At 45.6% G+C, this 21,294-nt stretch overlaps 1 protein-coding gene across 3 annotated transcripts; it reads left to right on the top strand.

The window, feature by feature from the left end:
* The first annotated feature begins 543 nt into the window (after window positions 1–543).
* On the top strand, window positions 544–19,927 carry LOC125283324 (zinc finger protein 264-like). Of its 3 annotated transcripts, XM_057313930.1 has the most exons (5): window positions 567–981; window positions 2,074–2,257; window positions 2,590–2,716; window positions 10,978–11,073; window positions 15,443–19,927. In XM_057313930.1, the coding sequence occupies exons 2-5, from the start codon at window positions 2,222–2,224 to the stop codon at window positions 17,065–17,067; spliced, it is 1,884 nt and encodes a 627-aa protein (XP_057169913.1). In that variant the 5' UTR covers window positions 567–981; window positions 2,074–2,221; the 3' UTR covers window positions 17,068–19,927. The 3 variants fall into 3 exon arrangements, with proteins under 3 accessions (XP_048080055.1, XP_057169913.1, XP_057169914.1); XM_048224098.2 differs by lacking the exon at window positions 2,074–2,257 and having other exon boundaries at window positions 544–981; XM_057313931.1 differs by lacking the exons at window positions 567–981; window positions 2,074–2,257; window positions 2,590–2,716 and adding an exon at window positions 10,413–10,518.
* Window positions 19,928–21,294: the final 1,367 nt, after the last annotated feature.

Raw genomic sequence — 21,294 nt, 5'->3', positions numbered from 1 at the left:
TCCCCACTTCACAGAATGGCAAATCCATTTTTGTGGTAATATAAGCCAATTACATGACTCAGAAATTCATTTATCTTATGAAAAAGGCCCTGGGCCAAATAAGGCCCAGGCGAGTATGCAATCCGTGAGAGGGGACTTCCGGTAGGAGGGTTTTTGAACTACTTTTTTGGTCCGCTACCGGACAAGAGGATCCGGGAAGGTGGTACCAAAAAGGGGAAGTCACCAGGCCAGCCTCGAGTCGAAGGCGAGTTCTGTGCCTTTGCGTATGCCTCCACCCTGACGAATGTCCCTGCCTCCCGAGACTCAATTTCCCCAGGCACAGAATGAAGGCTCTCGCACCTGCCCCTTGGTCCTCTCGAATTGTAAAAATGCAGATCGGTGGCTCAGTTGCTTGCGCTCCTTCCCCTAGGATAAGACTCCTGCTGAAGACCCGCCTCACACGGTTGGATACAGAGGAGGGAAACCACAGTACCCAGAAGGCATCTGAGGCGGCTCTGGCCAATGACAGCACCGGACAGGGACGTTTCCTGCGACACACGTACGTGGGCGGGACTTCCGGGTGTTTCACTGCCGTCGCCATTAGCGTCTGCCGTTTGCCGTGGAACGGCCTTGACTTAATGAGGGCTTGGCCGGCGCCACATCTAAGCCCTTCCGTGGGGAACGAGCTGGGAAGCAGGATAGACCTCACCTTCGCGTTGTGTAGGGGCCGTGACCCCCGGTAGCGGGTGTCCCTCCCTGGCCGCCCGCTGGGCCGCGGCCTCTGCAGCCGCTCTCATCCTCGCAGTCGCCGAGGGCGGCGCCCCGAGTCGTGGTGCCTTTTACTCAGGGGACGCTGCGGTCCGGCCTGCCGCTCTCCGTCGAGGTCGCCAGGGCGCGCAGAGCAGAGGTGTGGCCGGCAGGCTGCCCCGGCGCTCGCCGCTCCCAGCCTTGCTCGACCCGCAAGGCCCCGTGATGGCGGCGCCGCCGACCGGACAGGCCCAGGTCAGTGGAAGTTGGTTTCGGGATTGCCTCTTTTTTGCGAGGGAAGACCCGGGCTCTGCAGGGCTTGGATGTGTCTACGCAGTTGTGTGTTTTGGCGTGCGGGGCTGGCGTACCACTTAATTGATCCCCCATTTCATAAGGTGTGCAGTTTCTGACTTGCTCAAGAAGTGGAAAGAATGAATGATGCTTCCGCGGGGGACTCCTGTCATTCTTAAAATAAATCCCCCCCCCCACACACCATACCCTGAGTTGATCCCCGCTGCCCCACCTGTCCTCCTTCAACACGTGACCTTGGTCATCGGGCGGAGGGGGAATAGCTCTTCAGACAAAAGTGCATGGACAAAAGCAAAGTACGTTGATTGTTTCGGAAGCCCATGAGGGCCGGTGAGGTTGCCATGGTTCCTTCCGGCTGCTGAGTGCCTTTGGGAGTGCGAGATCCTGTGGTCTCTGCAGGATGCTCCACAGCCAGCACGCTTTGTGGCCAGTTCCTGTGTTATCTGCAGCCATTTGTGCTCCCTGGTCCTGAGGTATCCTGGCCTCAGGGATAAGAGCTGTCAGAGCTCAGGAAGGAAAAAGAGGCTTATGGTTCATATGGCATCACCCCTAGTTTGGGAGACCCTGGGGAGGCCCAGGCGGGATGGGGAGCAGGTCTGGGCCCTGCCATTTACCGAAGGAGGTACCACCCCTTCAAGGTGACTTTCCTGTGAGGTTAGTGATGAGGGCGCTGCTCCTCTGTCCATGTTCACAGAAATATTTTGGGGTGATGGGAATGTATTTAACAGCAAAAACTGGGGCAAATGCTTCATAGCCTTTTACTTTGTAATCACTCTGATTATGGAGGAGTGTCCAGTTTACTCTCTTCAATACTGCTAGAGTAGTCTGTCTTAATCTCTCTTCTGGTTTGTAAGATGCAAGACTTAGCATGAATTGGTGGAGTTCCCTTAGCCTTTCACAGACTGGAGGGGATGAGATGTTTTCCTTATGGTTCTGGGAGAAACAATGATTATCCCAAAGCACACTGAGCATTGAGTAATTTGTCTAAATCTCACAACTGTTATTGGTGAAGTGGGAACTATTATTGTATTGATCCAGAAACCGAGGCTCAGAGAAATGAAGTGATGTCTTCAAGGTAACACAGCTGGCAAGTGTCGGGTTTCAAGAGTTTGGATGCAAGCCACAGGAGACTGACTTAAGAACTGGGGACTTGTAGTCCCTTTAACGAGGACGTGAAGCCCTCAGCATGGGGCAGGCAGCTAGCAGGACCAGTGAGGCTCAGGTACTGCTGTTGTTACTGATACTGTTATTATCACATTCACTCATTCCTCTGACGTCCTAGAGCCCTTGCTTTCTGCATCACCCAGTCCTCATGTCATTTCCATTGTCTTGTGTGACCTTCCAGTTGCTCCCACAGAGGAGGCTTCTTTCTCCCTTACGCTGCCGTAGTACATCCAAAGCATTGCCCGAGCCCAGCACAGAGCTTGGCCCTCGGGAGGTACGAGGTGATTCGAGCCTTGATCACTCTGCATCTTTACCAGGGATGTAGGGATGAGCTCTGATCCCATCCAGCAGCCCCAAGGCCAACGCTACTACCTCTGTTTGACTTTCCAGATATCGGTGACCTTCGATGATGTGGCCGTGACTTTTACCCAGGAGGAATGGGGGCAGCTGGACCCGGCCCAGAGGACCCTGTACCAGGAGGTGATGCTGGAAAACTGTGGACTTCTGGTGTCTCTGGGTAAGTCCTCCCCACTCCACCATGGGGAGACCTGCCACCTCCTTGTCAGAGCACCCTGTGGCTCCGGCCTGGCTGGTCAAGAAGGCCTCTGGAGCCCTCCTCCTCTCCCTCATCCCTGCAGCTTCAGTCATTTTCTACATGAATCTCTTTGGGCCTGCTCTCCTGTGTCTGTCTGGGCAAGCAGCAGTTCCTCTTTGGCTCCTAGAAAGTAAAGGAAGGAAAGGGGGGTGTTCTGCAGAACCCAAAAGGAGGATTTCCAGCTGGGTCCTGTGAGGGACTGATAGAGGTACTGGGAATGACCACGATTATGCCCTGGCTTCTGGTCTGTCGTCCTGGCTTCTCTTTCTGGCTCTCTCTGCTCATGTCACTGTATGCAGAAAGGTTTTTTTTCTGCCTCATCAAAGTGTGACATGACTAGCCACCCAGTCCCTGCCCTCTCTGGCCCCCAGATTCCTCGTCTCTGCGTCTTTGCGTGTTTATATTGTTCCTCTTTCTCTGTCTGCTGCTGGGCTGTGTGGGTTGTCCTTGAGGCAGGAATGGCCACCCGAGCCGGTACTTCTCTGGACCTCTCACCCCAGTGCCCAGCACAGACTGGCCTCCATCCGAGGTTCTTATTTCACATTCCAGAGAGGGAGCTGACTGCATGAGCCTGATTGGCTCAGGTGTCCTTAGCAGGGTTGTGAGTGATGGGATGATCTCCAAGAAGAGGGTGAGTCAGGCAGGCCCCCGGGAGGCCTTTGCCTTCCGTGCCAACAGGTATTGTTCCAAACGACGTGATCTCGGTTATGGGGCTTCTTTGTGTTCGTGTGCCTTCGTGATTGTCACTTGTTTCAAGGGCCGACATCCTCTGCCAGTACAAGAGAGAGAAGTTAGAGTAAACTTCTCAGCGGTTGTGCCCCCAGGAGACATTTGGCAATGTTTGCAGCCACTTTGGGTTGTCCCGCCTTGGGTGAGGGTGGTACTGGCATCTAGTGGTTAGAGTCCAAAGGTGCTGTGAACGTCCTTCGCTGGACAAGACGGCCCTCCTCAGTGAAGAATCATCAATTATCCCACCTGCAGCATCCAGAGTGGCACGGTTGAGAAATACCAGCTTAGATGTTTCTGTGTTTGAGGCGAGTCACCTCAAGGCCATTCAATTTGAGGGAAAGGAGGGCTATAAATCCAGAGCTTAGGATGAGACATGCCTATTCTTGGAGAACTGGAATTGTCTGTCAGTGAGAAGAGAAAAAGCAAAATTAGAAAAGTTGGATAGATTAAATATTTCACAACAAAATGTTTCCAAATAAAAAGTCCACTCTCTTTTCCTGCTGACCTCCTCCCTCACCTTCAGTGCTTTCCCTGAGCTCACTGTGCTCGGCTGTGCTGGGCATCTAGTGATTTCCCCACGGCCAGACCTGCCTCGGGCCTCTGCTTGCTGTTGTGTCTGCCTGGTGAGTGTTCTTGGGCATTTCAGCCTCTCACACGGTCGCCCGTTGTGTGCATAATCACCACCTCGCCGCTGTGTCCTGACCAGCGGATCTCCTGGAGGCCCCTCCCCCATCCCTCTCACTTCTCTCATCATCCTGGTTATAACCTCTATGCCAGTGGTTCTCATCGAGGGATGATATCATCTCCCCGGGGACACTGGGCAGTGTCTGGAGACATTTTTGGTTGTCACAGGTAGGATAGGGGTGGGACAGGCACCTGGTGGGTGGAGACCTGGAACACAGCCAAACATTCTTAAGCACAGGACAGTTTCCTCCCTGCCTTTCCAACAAAAATTAGCTTGACCTAGATAATCATGCCCATGAACCCAAGTAATTATGCCAGGTTGAGAAACCTTGTTTCAGAGAGTGTAGGAACACTTCATCAACTGGCATTGAGAGACACCCTGATATAATCGTTTCCTGCCTTCTGATTGTTTTTCATGGCAAGTCTGGTTTTAGTGCTGAATCTTACTATACTTTCTTCACTGCCCCCCCCCCCCCCCATTGTTAGTACTTTGCGCTTTAAAACAGAGGGAGTAGCCTTGGGTTTGTAGCCCTGAGTAGGCACAGGATCTCACTGGGACTTACCATCATTTTGATTTCATTTTGCTGAGTGTTCATGGTTACCAGCCACCAAAGGAAGTGACTCTAGGTTTCCCATTTACCAGAGTGATGCAAGATTCTTTCTTTGAAGAAAATAAGAAAAATTAAACATGGGTCATATTAAAAAGCAGTTCATAATCATCACTGAGCACTGACCAAGCAGGACTATTCAGGCCTATTCATGCTCCACTTGTTTAAGTTCCACAGCATTCCCCCCGCATTAATTTGCACTTGTAAGATTTTAATTTGTAGAGGTGACTTAGTGACAGACGATACAGGGAGGTTAATGGTATTGTATGTTTTACGTATCTTTGTGTGTATTTTTGCGTATATATACACAGGCACACACCTGTACACACATGCCTGTATGTGTGTGGTGGTTGTGTATAAAAGAAAAAAACTTTTTCCTCTACTCAGCAACACTTCTGATATAAAAATTTTGTTTTCACACCATGCCGTTCGACACTGACTACCTGGAGTTGGCAGAGATCCTGCAGGTTAAGGGCTCAGTCTCCTAGGGCAGCCCCTTCCCCCCACCCATCCACTTCACATGCCAGTCACAAGTCCAGGGTGTCACCTGTCCTCATCAACTGGCTGGAAATCAGATATAGGACCCCTTCCTCAGAGTTGATGATTTGCCAGGGTGGCTCACAGAACTTAGGAAAACACCTTACTTAATATCACCTGTTTATTATAAATGATTTAATTCAGAAACCGCTAAGTGGAAGAGATGCGAAGGACAGGGTACGTAGGACAGGACACTGAGCTTCCATGCCCCCAGCCTTGCCACCCTTCTAGCACCTCATCGTATTAACCAACCTGGAAACTCGCTGAACCACTGTAGTTAGGGTTTTTTGTGAAAGCTTCATTACATAGGCCAATGATTGATGAAATCATTGGCTGTTAGTGATTGGACTCAATCTCCAGCCCTTCGTGCCTCCACAGAGGTTAAGGGATGGAACTGAATGTTCCACTGTTATAATTACATGATTTGTTCCCCTGACCCTTCCGCCTTAGGTGTTTTTTTAAAGTCACCTCAGGAACATAATAGTATTCCTAATAGAAGAAAGCAAAAAACTCTCATGTCTATTTCTGTGTTAGGGAAGGCAGTCTATGGACATTTGCTGGGGTGAAGGTTTTAACATCAGAGTGGAGTCAGTCGTCTTCATCGTTGAGGTGCTGGTCTGGGACGATGTTGTCTGGGTGTGCGACTGGGGTATCCTTTGCAAGTGAGTGCCCACTCAAGTTGGGGGTTTTGCCATGTTTAGTTGAAACAGTGGTGTTAGTGTGGGGTGTACATAGGCTAAGAGGCCTTTTATTAGGGCAAGATAGAGACTCATTTAGGGGTTTATTTGTCCCACTGGAATTTGAAAAGTTGTTTGAAGTGACCATTATGTATTTTACTTAAACCAGCTATTTGGGGCACGTTTGGGCCATGAAAGCTCTGTTGAATGTCTCTTCCCAGAGCGTACGTAGCATTGCGTAATTTGAGAAGTGAAACCTGTGTCTCTTACCAGTATTGTCTGCAACTCTGAAGGGAATAAGGAATGTCCTGATGGTGCTTTGTATTGTGACCCTTGTATGTGTATGTGTAGAGATGTGTGATTTTGACTTCTATTTGGAGTGTCTGTGAGACAAGAGATTTTTAAGAGTGCTTTACCCCAAAGGAGACCATTTTTAGACAATGGCCCAGCAGTTTATAATGAATGTGGAGATGGGGCCATTTGCTAATCAGGCATCCAGCGCTAAGATAACCCCCCCTGAAGTTTGTCCAAGTAATATTTCTTAGGGTCCCATTTTTTATTTGGAACACTCTGGCCAAGGGATGGAAAGCAGCAACATTCCACTGAGCTCTGTCGTGTATGGTGGATAGCAGTGTCTTTCTGATGGTCCACAAACTATCGTTAACTATTCACTCTGTTAATCTCAAGGGACTTTGCAGGTAGCCAGAGGGTCTGAGGGAGGACTGACCTCCTCCAGCACCATAGCATCTGGCAAGGGACTGAGGACAGGAGAAGCTGCCCCCTCCTACAAGTGGAGTTATGCCAGAGGGCCCAGATGGGTTCCGTTCTGTCTTACAGAGTCCTCAGGAGCTGTGCTGAGCTTGTGCAGTTAACAGTATTTCGAATAGATCTTAGAGTCTTTGTTGGAGGGAACCCCATTTAAGGTGGGCTGATTTGTAACAGCAGCAGTGAGATTAAATAAAATTTACAAATGAGGAATGTAGTCACCAGCCCCCAAATAATACTAAGTAGTAGTATTAGCTGAAACTGTCCCCACAATGGGACTAAAAGACGTTGGATTTATGTATCCATAATGAATGCGTTGAATGAATTTCCTCGGACAAGGCTGTCATCGATGTACCGTCGTCCCCGTGCTTCTCGAGAAGGGTGGGCGCAGTTAAGATCTTGTGCGCAGAGATGGTGTGCAGTGGCAGAGCTGTGGAGCCAGCCTCACAGGCAGCCTGGGAAAAGAGAAGTGTTCCCCTTCGGATAAAGGCAGGCTGGCGGAGAAGCTGTTGAAACATGCGCTGAACAGAACACGGTAGGCAGATGTGTAAGCCCAAGATAATTACCAGGTTGCTGATTGGATGACGTTATTAATTTATATTGGCTCTTATTGGGTGTGTGGATTGTGTGAATCAGCTCTGGCTGCCAGACTGTGTGGCTTCAACAACAGCTTTATTTTCACGTCGTTCTGGAGGCTGGAAGTCCCAGACCCGAGGTGCCAGCAGACAGGTTTCTGATGATGATCTCTTCCTGGCTGCCACCTTCGTGCCGTGTCCTCATGTGGCCTTGCCTCTGGCTCGGAAAGACCCCTTCTTCCTCTTTTAAGGACACCAGTCCTACCAGATTGAGACCATACCCCCGTGACCTCATTTAACCCTATTACTTCCCTACAGGCCCTATCTCCAGATACGATCACATTGGGAGTTTGGGCTTAGTAATGATATTTAGGAGCACACACACTCGGTCCTTAGCAGGAACTCTAATGGGTGGACCACCGCGTTAAGATTGTGGTAACCCACCATGAGGTGCCCTTTATTTTTCCCAGGGTTAAGAACAGATACAACTGGGCTGTCAGATGGAAAAGCAGTAGAGCAGTCATTCCTTTATTGCTTAGCTGTTATGTGAAGTTTTACTCCCTGGAGGCCCCTTTCCAGCTTCCCTTGGGCCATATTCACTACCTTAACTGGTGTCTGTGAGTCCCATTTTACCAAGTCAGTTTGTAAGCACCAAAAATTTACTTTAATGTGTTGTGTCAGAGCATCCAAGTCCAAAATGGGGTATTTTAGGACATGGGTATTGTGAGTAGGGGAAATATAGGCAAGTCTACATTAAAGTGAGATACCTATTTTTCCTTGTATTTAGCTACTTTTTAAGTTTGGGCAGATCAGTATTTAACTTTAGTGGGATCTCCAGGTATAACTATTATTTGAGCCCCAGCATGGATTAAATTTATGAAGTTTTGTCAGTTAGTGCATTTTAGCAAATTCTCAAGTTAATTCAGAACCTGTATTGTAGAGCCAGAAAAGCCAATCAGTGCCGTGTTTTGTTTTGGGGATATAATTTGGTGGGGGTATAATTTCTTTGGAATATAAATTTTGTTATGCTGTATGTAATTATTATATACAATTTATTATATAAGTTTCTGGTATATAAATTTTGCATTTCCAACTGGGTCAAATCATAGACTGTGTTTTAGTTATATACCTTGTCTTATTTAGTTATCTTTTATTTCCTCTCTCTGTATCTAGGGGTTTGTTTTTGTTACTATTTTTAAAAGAATACACAGTTTAGAATGAGTATTATGTGTTCTAGACCTGGTATTTGCTTGGTACATAAATTTTAAAGCGCACCCCCCTCCTTTTTCCCTTGGGCTTTCAGCTTCCTGAAGCCACATATTGAATTTGTCTCCTGCTGGTAAGAGGAGGAGCGGGGAGGGCCTGGGGCCTCTGGGCAGCAGCCTCCGTGGGATGGCCCTGATCCACAGCATAATTGTTTTTGTCACCTCTCTGTTCCTGGTCATTTTTCTTTTCTTTGGGTATTTACCTGAGAAGCTTTTGGCAGTCCCAAGTGGCCTCTGCTGTGAGTGGCGGCCTCCCTTTCTAGGGTGCCCCAGACAACCCCAGAGGGGCTGGGGCTTCTAGAGCAACAGTGGTGGCAGCAGCATTATCCTGATTGTGTCAGTTTGATTTTAAGGAGGAGACTCTTGGCATGCTAATGGGCAGCAGCCGTCAGGGGTGCCCAGACACATTGGCCAGGGGTTGTACAATCTGGAATAAGGTGAGAAACATCCTGAGGTGTCTTAAGGGGGAACAGGAACAAGATATCCCATACACATTTTCCCCCTCCACTATACAGTGAATCATGCGTCTCCAGGACTGGGGTGGGAGGTCAGATTACAACAGTCAGTTAAGCAACAGTGGCGAGATTTGCCCTTGAAGCAACTTGAGCCTGTTGTGCCATGGCATCTGAGGAGGGCGCTGATGCCGTGTTGCCAGTAGATCCCTTATATCATGCAAGGAGCCAGTGCCGGGACTCTTCACCAGGGATGCCTCTAGAAGGGTGAGCTAATGCGATTGGTCTCTCACAGGTAACCCAGTGGAGTTGCCCACCAGCTTCTGGCCCAGTTGGTCAGACCTGTGCCCCGGTAGTCTGTGGGGGACCTCAGCCTTGCACGATAGCCAGTTATCCTCGTTGCCCCTGGGGGCACCCCCCCCAACTTGACCGTGGAAGACAGATTGATGAGATCCATCTTTCCAGATCAAGTGGCAACTAGGGAATCAGCCCTTGCAGACCCAGATTATCACACCTGAAATTACAGAAAGACTTTGCTGAGGATCTAAAATTAACACTTAGATTAATGAAGACACATACCTTGTTTCGAATGAAGAGTCAGTATTTTAAATGTCAGTTCTTTAAATTATTCCATAAATTCATTTCCACTTGAAACAACGTAATGTATTTGAATAGCTTGGCACAGTCCCTGGGATATGGTTACACCCTATTTACTATTTACTATTAGGATTTACTACTAGGATTAAAAATTCCTTAATGTGGCAGATTAGTGAAGCACCTGGACTCAGGAGCCACACTTCAGCGAAGACTTGTCAGGAAAATGACCTGGGAGGTGAGACCGGAAGAGTTAGAGTTAGCCTGACGCACGAGGCGGGAAGAGAAGAGCCTTCCAGGTAGAAGGGCCTGGGGTTGCAGGGAGCATCACTCCTGGTAGCTGAAGGGGACTCGTCCTCTCCTTTCCACTGCCCTATCACTGGGCCCTGTGCTGAGCATGCAATAGACGCGAGCAAGATTTGCTTAGTGACAGCTGATAATCTTGGGCTATTGTTCAGTGTCTGCCAGAGCAACCTTCTGTGGGTCCTGGGGCCTCTGCCCTTGACTCCTCTACAGAGTCCTGTGTTGTCTTCCCCTGCATCTGTGTTTGGCTGCATAGGACAGAGCAGCTCAGGCTTCACCCTGAAGGAAGTTTATCATCTCACGTAATAGGAAGCTCTGAGGTGGGACTGGCTCCCAGGTTGTTGGGTGATAATCCAGCTGTGTGTTTCTTTACTTCCTCTCTGTGGTCTAGGTCTTTTAGGCAGGTTCCCTCACAAAAGTCCCGGGATGCCGCCAGACTACGGGAGCAGCAGATCCCCTCATTCAGCCATCCTGGATAGAGCTCTCTAAAGTTGCGTACCTCTAACTATTGGTGATTGAGGAATGCCACTTGCAGGTTGGTAGAGACTGGTTTTTCAACCTTCCTTTGATGCCAGAATCATCTGGGGAGGTTTTAAAATCTACCAATATCCAGGCCTCACCTGCAGAGATTTCGTTTCCATTGGATGTGAACCCGACATCCCAGGAGGTGTTGATAAACGCATGGTTGAGACTCACTTACTTGGATTGATTAGAAAACACTTTCTGGAAGGAGGGGGTCATATTCCCTGGGATTCTGTGTGCTGGAAGTCAAAGGGAGTAGGTGCTGTCTACAGAGCCAGCACTACTGTCTAAAGTCGTTGGATCCCACAGTGGTGTTTGTGCCTATTTCCAGGTGACAGGTTAGTATTTTGTTTGTGGATGGGAGTAGCTGCATTCTGAGGTCATATCCACATTCTAAGGTCCCAGACTAGATGGAGAGGTTTTCTTTCTTTTCACAAAAACCCTAGTGTCTCCTTTCTTTCTTTGTGAACAGGGTGTCCTGTTCCTAGACCTGAGCTGATCTACCAGCTGGAGCACGGGCAGGAGCTGTGGACGGTGAAGAGAGACCTGTCTCAAAGCGCCTATCCAGGTAGGAGCCAAGATGTGGGCACGTGGGAGACCCTGCAGGCTCGAGACCAGGGGGAGGCCACTGGTCCTGGTTCCCTGGGGAAGCTTCTTGTTCTGGCCTCTCGGGTAGTTTGGCAGCCCCGGAGCCCTTTGACCCGAAGTCAGCGTGCCTGGCAGGGGACCCAGAATGTTGCTCACTCCTTCCACCTGCCAAGCTTCAGTGAATGGTCCTGCCACCCAGGCAGGTTGGAGACGGGATACAGCCTCAGAGGATTCCTCACACCTCCACCTCCCCCACATCCAGCCGTCCCCCAGTCCTGTCCATTTCACATCTTGTACGTCTCCTGAATCCATCACTTGCCTCACCTCCCTCAGACCCGTCCCCCCACTCAGTACACGCTACCATCATCTTTTCTCTGGGGGATGCTGCTCGTCTCCTAACCGGCCTCTGCATCTGCTGGGGCCTCTAGTCAGCTCTGCGTCCTGCGTGAGCTACCCCGGTGCTCAGACTTTGTTCCGGATGGTTACCACTTCCCCAGCCGCAGATGTCTGAGCATATGACCCCTGAGGGGTCTTTGCGTTGAAAGTCAAGTGCGCCTCCTCCATTGCTTGATCCTGGATCCTCCCGCACTCATTTGGGCTCCGGTGTCTGCACCTTCCCCTTCCATCTGGCGGGCAAGGTCTTGGCCCGGCCCTGGCCGGTTCCTGACCCAGAGTCTAGAGCACACCTTTTCAGGAAAATGTTTTCTTCATTCATATTCTGTTTGTTGTATAATGTAACTTCATCCTTTCTCTACTCAACATAAAAATAGGCTCGAATTCCTTACAGTCGAAGAGAATCAGTAAAAAAAGTTCCTGTCTCACATCGTCTTCATCCACTCTCTGCGCGTTCAGTTACTCACGTGTTTTGACTCATACACGGTGCTGCCAGGAGCCGTCCCGTATCGGTCGTCTTGCACATGATTACGGTGTCTCTGCTGTTTCTTGGAGTGAAATTGTTGGATTATAGGCTATGCAAGCTTCCAAGTTTACTGGATAATTGCCATTGTGTTCTAAAGGACGTGTACCAATTTACACTTTCCCCAGTAAAGCGTGGAGGTTCCTTCGACTCTGTACTTTGTCCAGTACTTGATACTCCGGGGCTCCTCAATCGTTGACAGTCAACTGAACACAAAACTGTATCTCATGTGGTCTTGGTTTGCTTTGCCTTCATTGCTGAGGAGCTTTAGCACCTGATCATATGATTGGTGGTCAGTCTGTATTTTCTCCTTTGAAATGTAATTTCATGATAAATACCTATTTTTCTATTAATTCATTTGCTTTTGATTTGTAGGGATTCTTTGTACATTCTTTACACTTACCTTTCATTGTTTTTTTATTTTTTAAATATTTTTATTTATTTGACGGAGAGAGAGACAGCCAGCGAGAGAGGGAACACAGGCAGGGGGAGTGGGAGAGGAAGAAGCAGCCTCCCAGCAGAGGAGCCTGATGCGGGGCTCGATCCCAGAACGCCGGGATCACGCCCTGAGCAGAAGGCAGACGCTTAACGGCTGAGCCACCCAGGCGCTCCTTACCTTTCATTGGTTATATGTACTACAGATAAAATTTTCTACTTTTCAATATTGTTTTTTCACTTATTTAAAGTATATTTTGTTGAATAGAGGTTCTTATTTTACTGTAATTTTCTTATATAATTAGTAAATTATATAATTACATATAATTTGTATAAAAATCTTGCTTTATCCCCCAACATCAAAAACATATTGTTTATTTTATCCTTAAAGGTTTTTAAACTTGGTATTTGACATTTAACTCTTTTTGGTCTGAGGTAGGATTTGAATATGGTGTGAGGAATACAGTTTTTACTTTCCCAGGGTCACACCAATTTTTCTAGCTCCATTTACTATGTTTTCTCTCCTTTTACTGCTGAGCTGTTCTGCCTCATCCGCCATCCACCAGAGCTCCGTGTGTGTGTGTTTCCTGAGCTCTCTATTCTTTTTCTGTTGTCCATTTGTCTTCTCTCTGTGCCAGTACCAGAGTGTCTGAGAGTCTGTAATTCCATCACAGTACTATTATCTGAGACGGTAGGTATCCTCCTTATTCTTCCCTGTTTGATCTTCCCTACAAGTCCTACCATCAGACTGTGAAGTTCCTTGATGACCCAGTTGCCATTTTATAGGGAGTTGTACTGAATTCTTTTTATTCGCTTGGGTAGAACTGGCAGTTTCATATTATTAAGTCCTCCCCCCCCCCCCAGGTTTAGTTCAGTAATGATTGACGTACAGGTTTCCCCACTGTATGAAATTAGAGTGTTTCTGGGAAGCTTTTCATTAGCTGAAATGGCATAAAGCATAAAAGAAATTACCATTAATTTATATGGAAAATTTTTTGACCATTCTCAGACTCAAAATAATCCGTTAGGGTTCGGATATCTTAGGACACCTCTTGCTAGTGCAGGCATAGAATGAATTGAGATGAAAGCACAGATGCTCACAGATACCGTTCGAAGCTGTGCTGGCTTGGTGTTGAGTGTAGTTTTGGTAAAGGAGCTTGATGGGCTGCTCTGGCTGCTGAACGCGCTTGCTGCCTCTGTCACAGCTTGCTGCGGAACAACACTGAGCACTGTTGCTTTTTGTGATTTTTTCATAAAACTGAAAATCTTCGAATTTCCTTCAGTTAGTGAAAACTGGTGCTCATATAAATCTAAGTAATGAAAGAAGAAAATTAAAAAGGAAAAAAGTGTTTCTTTTTGTGGTGAGAACTGTTCGGATTTACTCTCTCAACTATCTTACATATCATAACATCAGTGTGAGCTGTAGTCCTCCTAGTACATTACATTCCTAGTACTTCCCTTGTAACCGGAAGTTTGTACCTTTCCACCCACCTTTCTCCAACTCCTCTAACCCGCACGTTAAATTCTTCATTGATATAGCTCTTCTTTAATGTCTTCAAGTACGCTAGTATCATTTTCTCATCTAGCCATGCGTATTTTCTGAGTCTTTTCACCAGACTGCTCCTCAGGCAAACCAGACTGCATATGTCCAGCCCAGTCCTGCTCACCTCCTGCCTTATGAGCCTTGTCCTCAGAGGTCTCACTGTCACCCCTGTCAGAACCTTGGGAATCCTGTTTTCCTTCTCTCCTACCTTTCCCTGGATCCTCAGTAGTACCATCTTTGTGCTCTCGGTGCCTGTGTACATTCTGTCGCCTAAGGCCACTGTGCCCTTTGTACTTTCTCTTTTGTGGTAATTCATGTGATGCCAGTAGGACTCACATCATGGGCACCTCCTACTGGAAAGCTCCCTTGGATCTCTTTCTGCACACAGTTAGCCAGGCAAACTCAAGGCTAGGAACACAGAAGTCCCAAGACCGCCAAGTCTGCCCAGGTCATCCAAAACCACTGGAAGTTCAGAGATTTCCCAGAACTACCTTCAGGTTCAATGAGTTGATAGAAACACTCAGAAAACTTTCTAAAAGCTGTTATACTGTACTCTCAATCACGTTTGTTACAAACAAAGGTACAGCTTAGCAGAGGGGCCAGAGGTGCTCCAAATAGAAAACTCCTGTGTCTTCAGTGACTTGTTACCTCCGGGCATCCTGTGTGACAATAGGTGCATGGATATTGCCAACCCAGGAAATTGGCCAGAGCCTCAGTATACAGATTTTTATTGAGCCTACATTACATAAGCATGACTGATTGAGTCACTGCCCATGGGACTCAGTCTCTAGCCCCTTTTTTCCTTTCCAGAGTTCCAGCTGATACCTCGTGCCTCAAAGCCGCAACTTTCCGATTATATGGTTGGTTTTTCTGATGTCTCCAGACCTTACCCTGAGTCATTTCTTTAGTATAAACTAGGGGCCCACTAGGAGTTATGTTTTGACATAAAGTATCAGGTGCATTCCTAGGCACTCACATGAATGACAAAGACAGGTCTATTGGAACTATGCAGCGTTGAGAGGTTACTTCCTTGGAGCTGGGACAAAGACCAGACTTCTTTTAGGGGAAAGTTAGTTTTCCATTACACGCTTTCTATCTTCTATCAGGGCTCCATTAGGTGCCCTTTCTTAGTGCTCTTACAACATCGTCCTTGCTTAGAGGAGACCAAACATACAGCATTCTTATTAGTCTATCTGGCCACATCCAGTATGGAATTGTGTCTCCATTCAAGACCCCCTGTCCCCTCACCCAGCTTCTCCTGGGTCTCCCTTTCAAGGTGTTAACAGTCCAAGGTCCAGGGAAAAAAAAGAAATTGCAGTCCTGACATTCATAGGTAATAAAACATCACAGAGACAGGCACTGTTTTCATCTTCAGTTTTTTCACTGAAATGCTGATTTTGTTTTTTCTGTGTTGTTATTACTAACAGGCCTTTTTGTATATTGGGTTTCTTTCAGGTGACAAGGGAAAACCCAAGACCACAGAACTTTCCACTTGTGCACCAGCCCTGTCTGAGGGGGCCTTGTTCCAGGAACTAAGACAGGGAAACCCAGGGAACTTCCAGCTGGTCCAAACCACAGATCAGAGTGGGCCATCAGAAATGCAGGAAGGACACTTGAGACCAGGGTTAGAACCCCAGAGGGAGAAACTCCCTGAGAAAACAAACCCTGAGCATGATGGTGTAGGGACAGCTGATCGTGTATGTTTGCGGACTGCACAGGAGCTGATCCGTCCAGGTGCTGTCCGTGACCATGACTCATGTGGTTCAGGTAAAGATCCCATGATTCAGGAAGAGGAAAATACCTTTAAGTGCAATGAATGCGGGAAAACTTTTAATAAGAAGCACCTTCTTGCTGGACATGAAAAGATTCACTCTGGAGTGAAGCCCTATGAATGCACCGAGTGTGGGAAAACCTTTATTAAGAGCACACACCTCCTTCAGCACCACATGATCCACACGGGGGAGCGGCCCTACGAGTGCATGGAGTGTGGGAAGGCCTTCAACCGCAAGTCATACCTTACACAGCACCAGCGGATTCACAGTGGAGAGAAGCCTTATAAGTGCAACGAATGTGGGAAGGCCTTCACCCACCGCTCCAATTTCGTCTTGCATAAGAGGAGACACACTGGAGAGAAATCCTTTGTGTGCAAAGAATGTGGACAAGTCTTTCGACATAGGCCAGGATTCCTTCGACATCACATCATCCACAGTGGTGAGAATCCCTATGAATGCTTCGAGTGTGGCAAGGTCTTCAAACACAAGTCATACCTTGTGTGGCACCAGCAGACTCACACTGGGGAGAAGCCCTATGAGTGCAGTGAGTGTGGGAAAGCCTTCTGTGAGAGTGCAGCCCTCATTCACCACTATGTCATCCACACTGGGGAGAAGCCCTTTGAGTGCCTGGAGTGTGGGAAGGCCTTCAACCACAGGTCATACCTCAAGAGACACCAGAGGATTCACACTGGGGAGAAGCCTTTTGTGTGCACTGAGTGTGGAAGGGCCTTCACCCACTGCTCTACTTTCATCTTGCATAAAAGGGCCCACACTGGAGAAAAACCTTTTGAGTGCAAAGAATGTGGGAAAGCCTTTAGCACTAGGAAGGACCTCATTCGACACTTCAGCATCCACACTGGGGAGAAGCCTTTTGAGTGCTCAGAGTGTGGGAAGGCCTTTAACCGCCGGTCAGGGCTCACAAGGCACCAGCGGATTCACAGTGGAGAGAAGCCCTATGAATGCATGGAGTGTGGGAAATCCTTTTGCTGGAGCACAAACCTCATTCGACATGCTATCATCCACACTGGAGAGAAGCCCTATAAGTGCAGTGAGTGTGGAAAAGCCTTCAGTCGCAGCTCATCCCTCACTCAGCATCAGAGGATTCATACTGGGAGAGCCCCTGTCAGTGTAACGGAAGTGGGAAGACCCTTCACGAGTGGGCAGTCCTCAGTCACCCTCCGAGAACTCCTATTGGGGAAAGACTTCTTGAATGTAACCACTGAGGAAACCCTTTTGCCAGATAAAACATCTACCGTGGCATCTGATCGGACGTACCAAAGAGAAACCCCCCAAGTGTCTTCACTGTGAGAAAATCTTCCATCCCAGATCATCAGTAGTCACGTAGAGTCGCATTTTAGAGATTGACCGAGCCAAGAGCCTTATTCTGCATCTGAGAATTCATCCGTGAGGGGGGAGAGCAGTGTTTATTGTGCACGAAGTAAAACCTTCTGCTACATGTTTCTCCTTTGTTTACGCTGCAGTGTTATCTCAGGAATTTTTATAAAAAGGTGGAGATGTAGAAGAGCAAATTGAAATGAAAAACTTTTGAGACTTCTCTGTCCAGCTTACAGCACTTTGTCATGGGTTCCTTAGTTTACTTGGGGCCAGGGGGATGTTTCCGAGGTGTGGGTGTTGACCCTGTATGTGTCACATATAGATACTCATTGCTGTCCAGTGTCAGAAGGGTTAGACACTTGAGGACAGGTATGAAAGCGATAAATGTACACATAAGAACAGCACATCTTATTGCACCAGTTAAGACTTCTAAAGCTTACATTTTTAGAAAACAAACGTTCTTTATTTGGTTTTAAACACCAAACAGACTTTTTCACCTTGTTCTTGATCCAATCTATTTACTTAATTTCTGTAGCTATATGGTAAACCTCAGAATTGGGGAAAGTGATTCCTCTCTCTTTATTCTTATTTAAATTGATTTAGCTTCCCTAGTTCCTTTGACTTTTCATATAAATCTTAGAGTGCAAAAAATCTTGCTTGCATTTTTATAGGAATTGGTTGAAATCTGTAGATGTTTGTTGAAAAGCAGCATCATGAACACCGTACATGGTATGACACCAGTTATTTAAGTAATTCCTGATATTTTGCTACTGTTTTATAATTTTCAACATACAGGTTCTGTACATTTTTGTTACAGAGTTGTACCGAGGGGTGTTTTTGTGTGTGTGTGAGTGATTATAAATGGCATTGATTTTTACACTTTTATTTTTCCATATGATCTTTAGTAGTACACAGATAATTGTTTTTGGAGTGATATTGTGGTATCCTGCAGCCATGGTGAACTCACATTATTTGTAGCCATTTCTTTGGGTAGAATCCTCAGGCTTTTCTGCAGACATGTCAGCTGCATATAGTTTTATTTCTACCTTCCCATCTGTATATGTGTTACTTTCTTTTCTTATTTTACTGCACTAGTTGAACTTCCAACATGATGTTGAATAATAGTAAGAAAGGATGCCCTTGACAGATACCTCCTATTAGGAGGAGAATGTTCAGGTTTTCATCAAGTATGATGTTAGTTGAAGTTGGTTTTTTTTTTTCCCCAAGTTTTCTTACCAAGTTTAGAGAATTTCCATCTAATCTTAATTTGCTGAGATTTTTTGGTTACAATGAATGAGCGTTAGATTTTGTCAAATGCTTTGCCTCCATCAATTGACGTGATCATCTGATTTTTCTCCTATAGCCTGTTGATATAATGTATTACATTGACTGGTTTTGAATATTGAACCAGCCTTGCATCCTTGGAATAAATCTCACTTGGTTGCAGAGTATGAATTTTTTTTATATATCATATATTAAAACATTCCATTTGTATTTTTTTGAGGAAGTTTTCCTCTAATTTCTTGAATTCAGAATAATTTTGATGTTGGATACATTGGATAGTTTGAAGTTTGTCCTTTTCAGGGAATTGTTCCATTTCCTCTAAATTTTCTAATTAGTTTCTAGACTTGTTTGAAATATTTCCTTACTACCCTTTCAGTGGGAGCAGGATCTGTACTTATATCCCATTTGATTCCTGATTTTAGAAGTGTGTCCACTCTCTTTTTATCTTTGTCCATCTTCTTAGACATTTATCAATTCTGCTGATCATTTTGGAGAACCAACACTGTATCTCATTGTTTTTTCTCTATTGCTGTTCATAATTTCACTAATTTCCATTCTGATCTCTGTATCTTCTACTTTGCTTTGGTTGCATTTTACTTTTTTTTTCTTCTCTAATGTAAGCATTTAGTACTAGAAAGTTCCCTCACAGCACTGTAACAGCTTCATCCCTCAAGTTTTCATTACAGTTTATTCAGCTCTGCTGTTTCTAGATTTCTCTAGAGATTTTAATGGGTTCGTGGATAATTGTTTAGTTTTCTAGTGTTTGGAGTATTTTCATTACTTTGTTACCAATTTCTAGTTTGGTCTGTTTAAATTTGTTGGAAATGTTTATGATCCAAGATACAGTCTATTTTATCGAATGTTCTAAAAGTCCTCCTGAAAAGAATGTATGTTCTGCTGTCTTTGGATGGAGTTTCTATAAATGTCTGCACAGTCCTCTTGGTTGGTAGCAGTATTTACATTTTCTATCTCCTTACTGACCTTCCATTTAGTATTTCTGTCAATTCCAGAGAGAGGGATGATGAAGTCCTGATGTAGAACTGTCCTGGAGTATAACTGTCTGTTCATCTTTTAAATTCTGCCATTTTCTGGGGCACCTGGGTGGCTCAGTCAGTCAAGTGTATGCCTTTGGCTTAGGTCGTGATCCCACGGTCCTGGGATCGAGCCCCCCATCTGGACTCTGTACTCAGCAGGGAGCCTGCTTCTCCCTGTCCCTCTCCCTCTGCTTGCTGCTCTGTTTGTACACACTCACACTCTCAAATAAATAAATAAAATCTTTCTAAAAAAATAGATTATCATTTTCTGTTTCAGGTATTTTAAAACTCTGTTGTTTGGTGCATTCACATTTAGTATTGGTATGTTATCTTGGTGTGTTGACCCTTTCATTGTGTAATGTCACTTTTTGTCCCTGTTCATTTTCTTGCCTTTGAAGCATACGTGGAGTGATATTAATAGTCCCTGCTGCATGTGTTGATTAATGTTTGCGCGGTTTATATTTTTCCATAATTTTATTTTCAACCATATCTGTATCATTAAATTTGTAATAGCATATAGTTGGGTCATACTTTTTTGTCCATTCTGCTACTTTCTGTCTTTTAGTTGGTAGATTTACATCACTTAAATTGAAAATAATTATTGGTATATTAGGGTTTAAGTGTACCGTTTTTTAATTTGTTTTTTTCCTTGTGTTCCTTTTAAAGTGTTTGTCTCGTTTTCTGGTTGCTTTTGTTATTTTGCTTTTCTGTTTTGTGGTGTTTGTTGTTTTGCCCTCCTGTGGGTTACTTCAGCATTTTTTTAGAATTCCATTTGATAGATCTATAACGTTTTTGAGTGTTGTTTTAATTTTTGTATTCTAGGTATTGTATGTACATAACTTATTACAGTCTAATATTATCAGCATTCTAGTACTTTGATGTATAGAAACCTTAATTCCATATTAGGTTCCTTTACATTTTCCATTTTTAATATAATTATTCTAAGTATTTTCTCTTCATACACTGAGCACCATGTTGGATGTTATAAGCTGTGCCTGGGTTGTCAAAACATTTTTTACAAAACTCAAGAAAAGTATGGTCTGTTAACCTCTATTACCCATTCCATTGTTCTTTCTCCCTTTTTGAAGTCCCAGGCCTTTTGTTAACATTTCCCTTCTGTTTGGCAAATTTACTGTAGCCTTTCTTCTGGGGTAGGTCTGCTGTTGACAGAGGACTTTGTTTTCCTTCATCTAAAAATGTTTCTATGTCCCTTTCATTCCTGACAGATGTTTTTTGTGGAATAAAAGTCTTGGGATTTACAGTTCTTTCAGTACAAGAAAAACATGTTACCTCCCTGTGTCCTCTGTGGTTTCAGATGAGAAACCTACTGCCACTCCACCATTGTTCCCCTGTCTGTACTGCATCCTGTCAAGGGCTTTCTATAGAATTCATCAGTTTTATTACGATGTCCTGGCATGGAATTTTTGGAGTTTTCTTGTTTAATATTTGTTCAGTTTTTTAAATCTGAAGATATAGGTCCTTTGCCAAATTTGGGGAATTTCCAGCAATTATGTCTTCAAATAGTTTTTCAGCCCTACTCTCTCCTTTCTTTCAGGGACTTCAATTAAATGAGTTCTCAGATTTTTTGTTTATCCAGTCTGTTTTCTGTTACTCAGATTAATGAATTGCCATTGATCCTTTTTTTTTCCTTAAGATTTTATTTATTTATTAGCACAAGCAAGGGGAGCAGGAGAGGGAGAAGCAAGCTCCCCACTGAGCAGGGGACCCGATGCAGGCCTCGATCCCAGGACTCCGGGATCATGACCTGGACCACCCAGGCGCCCCTCCATTGATCTTTCTTTGAGCTCACTGATTGTCTATTCTCTCATCCTCTCCTGCTGAGCTTATTCACTGAGTTTTCATTTTGGCTTTTTTTTTTTCC

Source organism: Ursus arctos, unplaced genomic scaffold (genome assembly GCF_023065955.2).
Source record: "Ursus arctos isolate Adak ecotype North America unplaced genomic scaffold, UrsArc2.0 scaffold_19, whole genome shotgun sequence".
Lineage (NCBI taxonomy): Eukaryota > Metazoa > Chordata > Mammalia > Carnivora > Ursidae > Ursus > Ursus arctos.
Note: the sequence above shows the minus strand (reverse complement) of the source record. Positions and strands in the feature narration are given on the sequence as shown.